Genomic DNA, 13,660 nt, shown 5'->3' on the forward strand with positions numbered 1-13,660 from the left:
CAATCATTTCAAACCGCTATCATGTCAAACTTTAAAACTCCTATCATGTAAAATTCAAGACTTTAAATCTACACTCATTTCAAACTCAAGGCCCTATATTTGCAATCATTTGAACTCGAGACTTTAAAACAGCAATCATTATTACCCAAAACGTTTTCAGAACATGTCCGACTTGATAGCTCGAATCTGAAACCATTCAATTTTGAGACCTAAACATGTCAAGCATATCAAACGGAATACCTTAAATCTGCCATCATGATAATGGCGGCCATTTTGAAATTTGGAGATGGGTCCATAGCTAAAATTGAATAACATACTTTGATCTACAAATGTGCCAAGTTTGTTGCTTTTATCAAAAAGTGAACAATCGTCTCACCATATGATCCCACTAAAACTCAAGACCTTAAATCTGCAATCATTTCAAACGCAATATAAAGAAGTGAAACTCCAGCTGCTGGAGCAGTATTGCATTTTTATTATACACAATTTCGTGGTCCTTTATGCCAAAACCGTACAAAACAGCGCAATACGAAACAACATACACACCTAGTAGAATAAAACTGGGGTCACCACCCTGGAACGGTCAATGCAAAGCACGGGGTGACTTAAAAACGGCAATCCTTTCAAACCAAAGACTTGAAAACGTCAATCGTCAAACAATTAATACTTCCAAAACGGCTATTGCCTCAAACTCATGCCTAAAAACATTAATCATTCAAACGCAAGCTAAAGACTTAAACATGTCAATTTTTCAAACGCAAGACCATAAATCTCCAACCATCCAAACTCAGCACCTTTAATCTGCAAACAAATCCGATATAACGTTACTTGATATATTTTTTTAAATCATGGTCATCAAGAAGTTCGTATATCAATCAGTCATGTGTGGAGGATGGTCATATTACTCAAAATCAACTATAAACTAATCATTTTAGTGAAATCAAATCAGAATCAACAAAACGAACAATTTGATACCAAGATGATATATATTTTGAATACAAAATGCAACACAAACAGCAAAAACATTTTTTTATAAATATTAAGCGCGTTCTCATGACGTCATTATTAACACGTCAAACGACAAAAGTCATATTCTTACCCGCTAAAACTTCAGCTTTTTAGCGATTTTTACATTATTTCTTTAAAATCGTGAATGTAGAGGTATGTTAAACACATTAACCATATTACATTATACACAATTTCGTGGTCCTTTATGCCAAAACCGTACAAAACAGCGCAATACGAAACAACATACACACCTAGTAGAATAAAACTGGGGTCACCACCCTGGAACGGTCAATGCAAAGCACGGGGTGACTTAAAAACGACAATCCTTTCAAACCAAAGACTTGAAAACGTCAATCGTCAAACAATTAATACTTCCAAAACGGCTATTGCCTCAAACTCATGCCTAAAAACATTAATCATTCAAACGCAAGCTAAAGACTTAAACATGTCAATTTTTCAAACGCAAGACCATAAATCTCCAACCATCCAAACTCAGCACCTTTAATCTGCAAACAAATCCGATATAACGTTACTTGATATATTTTTTTAAATCATGGTCATCAAGAAGTTCGTATATCAATCAGTCATGTGTGGAGGATGGTCATATTACTCAAAATCAACTATAAACTAATCATTTTAGTGAAATCAAATCAGAATCAACAAAACGAACAATTTGATACCAAGATGATATATATTTTGAATACAAAATGCAACACAAACAGCAAAAACATTTTTTTATAAATATTAAGCGCGTTCTCATGACGTCATTATTAACACGTCAAACGACAAAAGTCATATTCTTACCCGCTAAAACTTCAGCTTTTTAGCGATTTTTACATTATTTCTTTAAAATCGTGAATGTAGAGGTATGTTAAACACAAAAAACAGGTTACTGCCTGATGTTATTGCAATATATCAGGCTCGGCACGAAATGAAATAACGGCTCGGCTTATAATCAGTCAATTTTGGAGGTACGCCATGTTACTCGAAATGAACTATAAAGTCATCATTTTTAGTTAAATAAAATCAGATTCAACAAAACAAACAATTTGATACCAAGATGTTATATATTGTATACACAAAAAGCAACATTAACAGCAAAAAACATATTTTACAAATATTAAGCTCAAACCCTCGTGGCGTCATTATGAACAAACGTCAACATTCATATTCATTCCCGCAAAAAATGCAGCGTCGTAGTGATTTTATTCCCTATTTCTTATAAAAAGTGGAACGTAGAGGTATAATAAAAGAAATAAAAACAACAGATTACTGCCTTGTCGTTTTGTAATATATCTCGCTCGACAGGAATAAAATAACGGCTCGGCAAGCCTCTCCATTATTATGTCTCCCAGTCTTAAGGACATATTGTTTTTGCCCTTTCTGTTGGTGTGTTGGTTTGTTTGCGTTAAACTTTAATATTGGTCATAACGTTTGCAATATTGAAGATAGCAACTTGATATTTGGCATGCATGTGTATCTCATAGAGCTGCACATTTTGAGTGGTGAAAGGTCAATGTAAAGGTCATCCTTCAAGGTAAAAGGTCAAACATATGGGGGGCATAGTGTTTCAAAACACATCTTGTTTTTTATTCGCCTGATATATTACAAAACTACCAGGCAGTAAACTGTTAATCTCTACATACAATTACAATGAAAATTATAGGATATCTTAGTCGAATATACAAGAATACATTTTTTTTAATATCTCTTATTTTATTCGTTAAATAAAGAATCCGGCCAAAAGTGGCGCTCAAGTGCCTACAAAAAAACACCCTGTTCCGATTGACCAAGCATTGCCAGTTGGTCGGCATTACAGCTTCATCAGGCTTGCGCAGACAACCGGAACTCCCATACACGTACATTCTCGTAGATATATACTGTAGACACATGGCACACGCACTTTCAAAACCAGATCAAGCGTAAATCATGTGCAAATCGAACCGTTCAAAGTATACTATCCGTTTGTGAGATGATTGTTTTTCATTGGTTTGCGTGAATTTGAATCGGTTGTCCGCTGTAACCAGGGTGCAGGATCACGTGGCTTTATGGGGTTCAGGAATGGATGTTCATGGATGTAAACACACTGATAAGTGCGGCTTTTTACAAAAATAACTTTTTAACAATTTTTCTCAAGAATTTCAACCAGTGAATAGAAGACAGTTTTTATGCGACTTATGGCAATGTGAAAAACACCAGACTTACTTCATTTGATAATCATGTGATCTTGGCCAACAATTCGATGTGTGCAACATTCATTAAACCGTTTTGCTGCACGCAACGGGAAATTTTGGAACCGATTTCAGACGTTTTTAATAATGTATTCTAAAATCTTAAGATATCCGCACAAACTTCAAGAAAAAACTGGCTTTTCAGCGTTAAAGATTTTTGCTTACATATTTCAATAAGTTGAATTATTTGCAAAAATAATGTTCTTAACGGTGTGTTTTCATTCTGTCCAGCCCGTGTGTAAGCCCCTGGGATTCCCGTAGATCCTGCATCCTGGTAACATGGGAAACGGGTTTGCTATATGAGACACATAATCAATGTCGTCACCATGGCAGCTGAAAGTAGCGTTCCTCTCAAAGAGCCCTCACCATTGTAAGGATCTGAAGCTAATTAAAAAAAAAATGTTAATAATAGTTTTGAAATAAAGATAACTACTCGATCGCATTTGCATTTTACGTTTCAGATTTTGAGCATTACGTTAATAATTGGCAATTATAAATGCATATATGATTTGAAAATTGTAAATATAAGTTACATAAAAAATTAAACATACGCGCATAACATATATACATAACCTTAAAGTTGTTTGAATGTTATTAAAAAATAAAACATGAACGATAAAATATAAGAGCATACAACTGAAACAGTTACAGATATTGCTTGCCCTGGCGGCGACCGATAAAAAATTCAATACTACGTACGTTTTTCACTTGAAACTTCGAATAAGCAGTTAGTAAAGTACCATATTTCCCATAATTAAGTTTTGATTTTGACTCAGCAGTACATTGTAAACGTACATTATGATACACGGACAGGTAACATATTGTATTAAAAAGGTGTCTAATTTGAAGCTGAAGAGATTTTATGTTTTAAAATGAAATGTCAAAATGTCATAAAATCAGTATCAGTACCACGATATTTATTGTCGATATAGTTATACTCCTAATTACATGTACATGTTCACATTTAACTTCAAATTGAAAAATTCTTTTAATTTCTCAAGGTCTCCGTTTGAAACTTACATTAGAACCTGTATAATGGTCATGATTCAAGATCAACACACGATATAACTAGGTTATACATATGCTACGTATTCTACCTTACTTCCTTACTCATACTCCTGGAATGGTAACTAAATTGAACTTCGTTATAAATTAAGTTATTTAAGGGGTGTTGTGGCAGTTTATTTAACCGATAATATATTTATAGCAACACCGATGATGCTATTATCACAACTCAATACTCTTGTGGTCAGTATCATCAGAAATGACCGAGTTGGTTCATAATTCAATTGTCAGTGGTTCGATCCAAGGTGGGGTAAACTTTTTTTTTTACTTTTTTTTATTTCTTTAATTTCATTCTTGTTTTATACTTGAGCTTTTTAGTCATGTCGTTTAAATTTATCAATTTAAAGCATCTAAACCCAAACTCCAAAACAAGCCGAAATCTGTGAACAAGTATATGTAAGATATTAATGATTAAGGTCGAGTTTGATACTGAATGGTATTATGGTTGTGATTAAATATTGTTTTTTATCAATGTCTTTTGGTAAGCTGTTGTGATCCCAGTTCAGATTGTAAAAAAAATTCTAATGTTTATGCATATTTCTAACAATGTATGTACTGGTACTTGGGTTTGGCCTAATTGCTGTATTTTGTGAAATTTTACTCAAGACGGTAGGGATGGTTAAATAAAAAAATCTCTGTTAAAAGTGCGGTGACCCCCTTTTTTATTTTTGTTTCATGATAACAATACATAGATGAACATATTTGAGAAGTTTCGCAAAAAGTTATTAGATAGAACTTTTTTAAATTCCATTTTTGTGGTAAAAATAGTAAAAAAATTACGTTTTTTGGGTGACATAAAAATTATAAAAAATTAAATTTCTTAAAATTTAACTTGTGTTCTCCATTTTTTTGGTTGTTTGTGGTTTACTAAAATGGTATATGATATATATTAGCTTATATAATCTCTACATGTTTCCAATTTCATAGGTTATTAATCATTATTATGCAATTAGAGATTTTTCAGTTTTAATGAAAAAGTACATATTATATAATGGTGAATAAAATCCATAGTCCCTATGTTTTTATTGCATTTTTCATTTAGTATTTGTATGTAGTACTTGAATAAAAATTTTGAGCAAAAGTTATTAGATGGAAAAAAATCATCAAAACTGCAGCAACACCCCTTAAGTTAAATTGTTATGAATGAAAATGAGTTCGAATGCGCGAGTTCGAATCTCATTGAGACCTTGTTTCGGGAATTGTTTTGACATTGTTTATATTTTTCATTAACGATGATCGTGTCATTATTGCTGTAAAATGAATGTGAGTCAATAGTGAAACTATGAATTATTTAATACATGTGTATATTTAGGCATTATTTCGGGAAAGAAACCGGCGATACGTTCTTTGTAGACAAGTATTGCGTTGTAAGTATTTTCTCTACCTTTGCACTTTCCATTATCTGCAGTATAGCCATTATTACACGCGCACACCAGTTTGTTGTTTTGGCCAGATACACAACTTGCGTTTGAAACACACTCCTGACGGTCTGTACTGCGCCTTCTTCGTTTTCTGCCCGCTGAAGCATTGTACAAGTACTTATTTTTATTGAATAAGATTATGTATTTATTTATGCATTCGTCTTACAGCGAAAAAGCAACGTGCTATAAGCATTGTGTAAACGGAAAATATATTCTTAATGTAACGCACTTAATGCCAAACGAGAACTTGCATTCATTTGCACTTAAAATTTGCCATAATTTCTGATTATCTTAAACGCTTCAGGTTTAACAATGTATCCAAAACAATCATAGCGAATAAGCATTAGCATGACTGTATATTTTGTCATACCTTAGCACCGATATTATGACAAGTATTAAACTTAAAGACCTGCTTGTTCAGAAGTTGAAGTTGCCTCAGTAGTTGTGATTGCGGCAGTTGTTGTAGTTGTCTCAGTAGGTGCCGTTGTCGCCGTCGTTGTAGTTGTCTCAGTAGGTGTAGTTGACGCAGTAGTTGTAGTTGCATCAGTAGGTGCAGTTGCCGTATTAGCTGTTGATGCCGTATTAGCTGTTGATGCCGTATTAGCTGTTGATGCCGTAGTAACTGTTGGTGCAGTTGTAACAGTTGTTGCGACGGTTGTTGTTGTAGTTTCATTTACGCATTCTTTACCAGCCTCTGAACATGTGTGTAAAAACTCATACATACTGTACCAGAATGTAAATGTCGCACATTTTAATTAACGAGCATTCGAAGAAAATGCTATTTTACGAATTGCAAATTTTGTATTGTAAATGTACTGATTTATTTATTTTACTGCTTGATAAAAGGTATATAAACTATGAAGACATACGTATGTGGCAGACTTCTTTTTCACAAATTGTGGTATTATCTGCACATGCTATCGTTGCATTGCATGATTCTGAAATAAAGTAATACGGAATGAACAGTAAGGTCCATAAATATCGTCATTAATTGCTCAATAAGTTAACATAAAATTTTCAAGAAATGCTCTGTCGGACTCAATATTCATACACTACCAACGTAGGCTTTGACAGCTGGATCTTCATAATGTGTTTGGAGTAAATTATCTTTTTTCTTATTTAATACCATTTCTTATTTTCTGCTGTTGTTGGAGGGGGGAGGGGTAGGGAAGTACGGAATATTGCAAGTCTTAAATGGCGAATTATTATCTCGCCACTTGTCAATCAAAATCTTATCTAAATATCAATCGATAAAACAGGTAGCCGCATGCCATCGGCTCCGCCGCCATTTTGATCGACAAGCTGAATGTTGAGTTTCACATTTTTTACCACGGGTACGATTTTGTTTATTTTTATTTTTTTGAAAACATGTAAATGAAATTTGGTTTAAAGGTGTCAATCTGTTTTATGTTACTCGAACAGTAAGTATCCAGGTTGATTACTTGTGGGCGTTTTTTCTTTATGCCGTTCCCGAAACCGAAATCTGATCGCGACAAATGCTAGTGGCAGCTATTTAGAATAACTAAATATCCGTTTTACGTATGTTTGAACTAGTTTGTAATACCTTTTTATTTCGGTACTCGTTCTGCGGAACTTGCGGAAATCATGATGTATTGCTAGTGTTTGTCAGAAACAAGTGCAAAGAATGTTGTGTTCTTTTTGTTTATAATGAAAACCGGCAAATACCACTGTATAATTGTTATTTATGACTAGTACAAGATTAGTATTGATGCAAAGCATCAAAGGGCGTCGGGAATTTCAGTGTAAAAGGCACTCAATGAAGTTACATGGAACGATTTTTTTTTCTACTGTAAATATTAATATATTGGCCGATTATTTTAAACAAAATAGAAAAAGACACTGGTATAACCATTATCTACAATTCTGTGTTATAACCCCCAATTAACCATTATTTATGATGTTGTGTTATAACCCCCATATAACCATTATCTATGATTTGGTGTTGTAACTCCCAAATATTTCATAGTTCATTTTATTTACATTGGTTTCCTTTTTTTTACTGGCATCCGTGTCCAGTTTTCATTAGTGGAACAGAACTGTGTAGGTTTTAAAAAATCTGCTTCATCTTGTAAGCGTAATTTCATTTTTTTTTCAACTTCAAGGGGAGATGATTCTGAACTTATTCTTACGTTGCTCATTTACGATAGGGGTTGAGTACTCATTGATATCAAAACACTGTAAAAGTTTGAAAAAAAATAAATGAAAACTGTAAATTGCATAAAGAAGCTGCATTTCACAATACTTTGAAATTCAGTAAAAGATCATAATAGATTTATTGCTCCGATATTCATCATTTTCAATAGGGTTCGAGTAATACTGATATAAAAACACATAACAAGTTTGGAAAGATTCAGACGAAAGTTGTGAAATCTTTAAACAAGTGGACATTGTTTATTTTGTCAAATTTAATAGAAAAATATTCTGGACTTATTGTCCCGATGTTTCTCATTTTTAATGAGGTAAACATGCTCATTGATATAAAGACACTGTAAGTTTGAAAATAATCTGATGAAAAATGTTGACATAATCACCTAACCAAGCAGTTTTTCACTTTTATTTTTAAATTCAAAGAGACATAATTCTTGACTTATGGTCCGATATTGCTCATATAGAAAGTTTGGGTTGGGTCCTCATTTATAAAAAAAAAACCTGTGCAAGTTTGGGAACAATCGGATGAAAATTTTTGACTTCGAACAACGATTTCAAAATTTCTCAAATCTAAGGAAGATAACTATGGACGTAATGGTCGGATAATGCTAAAGGGCCCATACCACCTGGATAGTAATACGTGTCGCGCTTCGCGCTCTATATGTGGTTCTTAAAAAAACCTCCGAGGAGTGCTTGACTCTAGGGAAACGGGTTGCTGGGACACAGCTCCTCCTTGATAAGTGGCTGCTTCCTTTATCGCAACTCATTGTAACAATCAATAATACGTGTCGCGCTTCGCGCTCTTTATGTGGTAGGGATAGTACTTAGGGCCTATGATAGACAACCATAAAAATACATGGATAATTGATGTGTTGTTTGCATTTATTTGTTAATATAAAAACACGTGTATTTTTTATAAGATATTTAAGTGATGTAAGAAATTTTAATTAACGTTTTCACCACGCGGCATCCATTAATTTTAATAAAAATGTCCAATTGAAGTGAAATGGATTTAAAATGTCTACATAAAATAAAGCTTTATTATATTTATTTACCTGACTGAAAAAAATGTCGGCCGCTGAGCTGTTCCGTTCGTGCCGGAATCCGGGATTGAACCGGGGGCCTTTAGATAATTGTTGCGTAAATAACTTCAGTCTAACGCTCTCCCAACTGAGCTATTCCGGCTGACATAATTTATGTACTGCTATTTGGTGAAGTTGTGTGTAGCGATCGTTACTATATGCCTTTTAATAAACTAATACATTGTACGTTTTCGTACCACTAAGCATTCTAATAAACTTGCTTGCGCGATGGGTCGTCAAATATCGTACTACATTGATTCTCCACTAAATAAGCAAATTAGAAAAAACACAAAATAAATATAGTTTGATTATGTTTTGTTTTTATACAAAACCAGAAAGTTTCCAGTATTTGCCCAGTCCCTGTGATCTTTCCCCTGTGATCAGTTGTGGATCAGTTATTAATTAAAACAATTAGCTTTGCATCATTGGCAATACACGTTGTAATTGATGTAAAAGGCACAAATGCAGTACTTATTTACACCAATTTACACAAAAAATCACCACTATGCAAGATATTCTTAAAACAAAAATATATACATTGATCAGTAAAATAACTATAAGCGAAAAAAAATTGCATTACATTCTAGTCGCTGCTATCCAGAGCGACGTCAACAACCATTACAGGTAGTAACCTAGTGGATGTCGGTACCCGACATTTGCGAGTGGCATCTTAAATATGTAGAATTACCAAAATCACCATTGTTGAACATCAATTTGTTACAAAAAATGACCTAACTGATTGGTTGAATAACTTTTTCCATTAAAACGATTGATATATATCAAATAAGGAATGTTTAGTATAAATAATATCACGTTCACGTTAAATAACATTTGGGATAGCGTCGGAAAGCATGTTTAACTTTGCAAAATCGATATTTCTTGGCAGATACAATTAAAAACAAGTTTTGTTAATATTTTTGGAAATAAAATCGGTAAATACCATTTTAGAAATGTGATTCACTGATAATACCAGCATTACACACGGAAACAATAAGGATTTCTGTAATCACGCAAGCGTCTGAGAACATGTTATTTAATTTACCGAAATCCCCGTCATTCATAGCATATGCTATTTGAAATAGAATTGTTTTCTATTTTCAAAATTAAAAAAACGATGAATAACCCTGTAATTTATTTATAAGGGTTGAAACACCACAAAATGTTAACCAAAATTAACGCGAATATCGCATAATCTAGAGACGCCACTTTGATTTTAGCTTGTCGAGGTGTTCCAACCGCTCGGTCTTAATTATCGGTAAGAAGCATTGTAAATGCCATGTTTTAATACCATTTTAGACAAATACCTAAATGTCTTAATTAGCAGAAATAAATATAGTTTTTTAATATGTAAATACATTAGTATAGTTTCTAAAGTGAACATCATACCGTAATTATAAAACCTTAAACATATACATGTACTTTTAAGTTTGATAAGTGTATTATATTATGTTATGCTGTATTTTATGTCAGTTTTTTATGAGATTGTGATACTGATAGTCTCTTATAATTCGCAAAGAATGGCCACATTCATACATGTTATGCATCATTTATTGTAATAATAATTGTTATGATTAATTGTGGATGAGACTTAAATAAACTAATAAACAAGCCATCGTTTTCCTGACGAGATTTTTATTTGACAGCTAGTTGTTTTATCCGAAACGTGCGCTCGGATCATTAATGTGATCGGATATGTTATTCGGTACTTCCAGTATGGTTAAACCGTTAAGCCTAAGTTAAAATTACTTAAACTTCCTTACCAAACACCTCACATCGTACAACGTAGCAACCAGAAAGAAATACAAACGCCACCAAGAACGCCGGTGGAATCATGGTGACTTCCTGCAAAAAATACGGTATATATTCACGCAATTAAACCAATTCAATATTCTTTTTATTTAATTATTATTCCAATTAAAAGAAGAGAAGAAAATCGACTCACTATCACAACACCTCGTCCAGTTATCTGCGAAGTATCTGGAGAAATAAGTCTTTAAATCGTTTTTTTTTTGGCGACTCTTATTAGTTTCAAGGATGTTTACGGAGCTGTTCAGCGGTCGTTTTACAAGCCAGGGGAAGCACTTATTAATGCTGCAATTATTGGTAATAAATAACTGTTGAAAATTCATGTTATAAGTTATGGGTACGGTGGGAGGCGGCGTAAGACACGTGGATTCGGGTCGATAAATTATTTTTATTGGATAACTTTTGATGAAACTTTTGATATATTAATTTTTTGCGATGACTTAATGTTGGGTTACAGTGGGGGGTTGGTCGGGTTAATGCCAATTTAACTTACTAATGTTGTTGATTACAGAACACCGTTGATCTCTTATAATTAAATATGTTCGTGTAACTATTTGATTTAATTATTTCATGTACCGTGAGTGAAAGGTTGTAATTCGAATTGTATTTATTTTAAAATGGAATATAAAAAAGGAATACAGAGAATCAAAACTATTTGTATATTATCATATTTGGTCGCAAAAAAGAACATTGTTGGTATTTGTTTTCACATTTATTTAATAAAATGCTTGGATATGTATGCAGAGCAAATGTTTTATCGAAAACAATAACAAAGCAACAACTACAGATACTCGTCTTAATGTTTAGGTCGCAAAATCGATGAGCTTTCTAATCCGAGCATTGCAATATAAACCAAATTTGTAGACAGAACAAGTCTTTAAAAAACTTACTTATAGCAAATTTGTTTAAAGGTACCGTCAACCACGACGACGAAGAAAAGAAAAGTTGTAAAATACCGTATTTTTTTTACAATTATTTGTTTATATTGATTAAAATATCACGACTGGTATATTACATTACTTGAAAACAGTTGTTAAGTTTTCATATTTTCAGTATATTCGGTAATAAAATTTACTGGGTACCGGTACCAGGTAACTACCAGTTAACGCCAGTAGATTGATCATCATCATCACGTGGTAAACCCAGGTGTGCAACTTGTGCATGCGTAGTGAATTGTATATATTATATATATAAAATGATCAATCTACTTGCGTTATCAATAGTGTGTATATCGATATGTCACCTATTTTCCAATGTACTTTCGATTTCACATCGCGAAATTTTATTACCGAATAAACTGAAAATATGAACATTTTTAGTATATTCGGTAATAAATTTTACTGGGTACCGGTACCAGGTAACTACCAGTTAACGCCAGTAGATTGATCATCATCATCACGTGGTAAACCCAGAAGTGCAAATTGTGCATGCGTAGTGAATTGTATATATTATATATATATAAAATGATCAATCTGCTTGCGTTATCAATAGTGTGTATATCGATATGTCACCTATTTTCGCAATGTACTTTCGATTTCACATCGCGAAATTTTATTACCGAATATACTGAAAATATGAACTTTTTTCAAGTAATGTAATATACCAGACGGGATATCATGTCGTTCCGGTTAAATGATCAAGCGTAATGTTACCGTATCCTTAATCGGCAATTTCACGAATAGTTACATTTATTCTACTAAACCTTTCGTCGACCTCAACAAAATGGTAAAGCAAAGTATTCGCATTGAAACATTACATATATCTTAATATTGGATTGTGAAAACTCAGTTTATATGTACTCGAATAGACGACAGTTTTATTCTTGCAATATTTTATGTACAGTGTTTTCGTAGATAATGATGTAACCAGACTAGAGACAGACACATGAGGGCCAGTTTAAGGGTAATATATTTTATATGTCATAATTGAATATAAATCTTAGATGGCATTAATTTGTTCCTTTTTCTGTTTTAAAACCATCATGCTCGTTCATGTGCCAACTTAAGTATAATTGGTTATGCGATAAATAAACAGCAGTAAATATATAACAATGCCCGGGGAATTAACTTTTTAAGGTGATATTTGTTTTGCAATGCACTCAATAAGTAAAGCACACTTCGAAGTACGATTTATAGATCTTGTTTATGCATTCATTGTCTTTTGAGTAGTTGCTATGCTTGCATGTACCTACATACGTATGGGTGTGCTTATTTCTGCTGATTTACGACATAAGTAAGGGGTACTTATGCGAGAGAGCAAGTAAAATATTAATTAGCTCTTAGAACTGAGACCGAATTACTATTTCCTCTTTTTGGGGTAGGGGACTTCTCTGGTGTCCTGGTATACGTTTTTCATCAACACTTTGCCCATGATACAGATAGCATATTTTACAAAGTCCTCATCTAACTGTTTTTGCGGGGCCTTAAATCTCTGCTTGGTAAGGGAAAATACATTTCTGATAGTGCTCAAACGGTTACCCGACAAAAAACCGAATCCGCGGGCACCCCCCCGGCGGATCCGGGTCAAAGTTTCTGCAAACGATACCGGTTCGGGTCGCAATCTACAAAGTACAAGATAACATGTTGAACGTGTAGTCAAATCATCTATTTCCAACAAGTGAAGAAAACATTATATCCTTTATCATTTTTAAGGATTGTTGTTATTATAAATAGTCATACAAGAATAGAAGTGACGCACCAAAAGCATTTTCGTCGAGTTTAATTTGTTATTTACATCCCAAAATGGCGATGTTAAAAAAACAAAGCTTGTCTTATAAAATATATCGACTTCAAATTAGAAAAGGCAGTTAGAGCTTAAAGTGAAAGTAATTTTGGCTTCTCTCCTCAAAATAAGACAAGCTTTAATTTTGCTCGACAGG

At 33.3% G+C, this 13,660-nt stretch overlaps 1 protein-coding gene across 1 annotated transcript; it reads right to left on the reverse strand.

Moving 5' to 3' along the window:
• Positions 1-1,762: 1,762 nt before the first annotated feature.
• On the reverse strand, positions 1,763-10,986 carry LOC127881041 (integumentary mucin C.1-like). Its single transcript, XM_052428635.1, has 6 exons — positions 10,919-10,986; positions 10,737-10,818; positions 6,595-6,663; positions 6,135-6,419; positions 5,689-5,823; positions 1,763-3,623 (listed from the first exon to the last, which is right to left on the reverse strand). Exons 2-6 carry the CDS (start codon positions 10,807-10,809, stop codon positions 3,535-3,537), a joined length of 651 nt encoding a protein of 216 aa, XP_052284595.1. The 5' UTR covers positions 10,810-10,818; positions 10,919-10,986; the 3' UTR covers positions 1,763-3,534.
• Positions 10,987-13,660: the final 2,674 nt, after the last annotated feature.

This window comes from Dreissena polymorpha, chromosome 5 (genome assembly GCF_020536995.1).
Source record: "Dreissena polymorpha isolate Duluth1 chromosome 5, UMN_Dpol_1.0, whole genome shotgun sequence".
Classification (NCBI taxonomy): Eukaryota; Metazoa; Mollusca; class Bivalvia; order Myida; family Dreissenidae; genus Dreissena; species Dreissena polymorpha.

Excerpts from the sequence above, each read along its gene's own strand:
- LOC127881041 (XM_052428635.1), bottom strand. The coding sequence starts at position 10,809 with ATGATTCCACCGGCGTTCTTGGTGGCGTTTGTATTTCTTTCTGGTTGC. Across the intron at positions 6,420-6,594 it reads AAAAGAAGTCTGCCACATAC|AGGCTGGTAAAGAATGCGTA; the intron begins GTATGTCTTCAT and ends ACACATGTTCAG. Across the intron at positions 3,624-5,688 it reads AGATAATGGAAAGTGCAAAG|CTTCAGATCCTTACAATGGT; the intron begins GTAGAGAAAATA and ends TTTTTTAATTAG.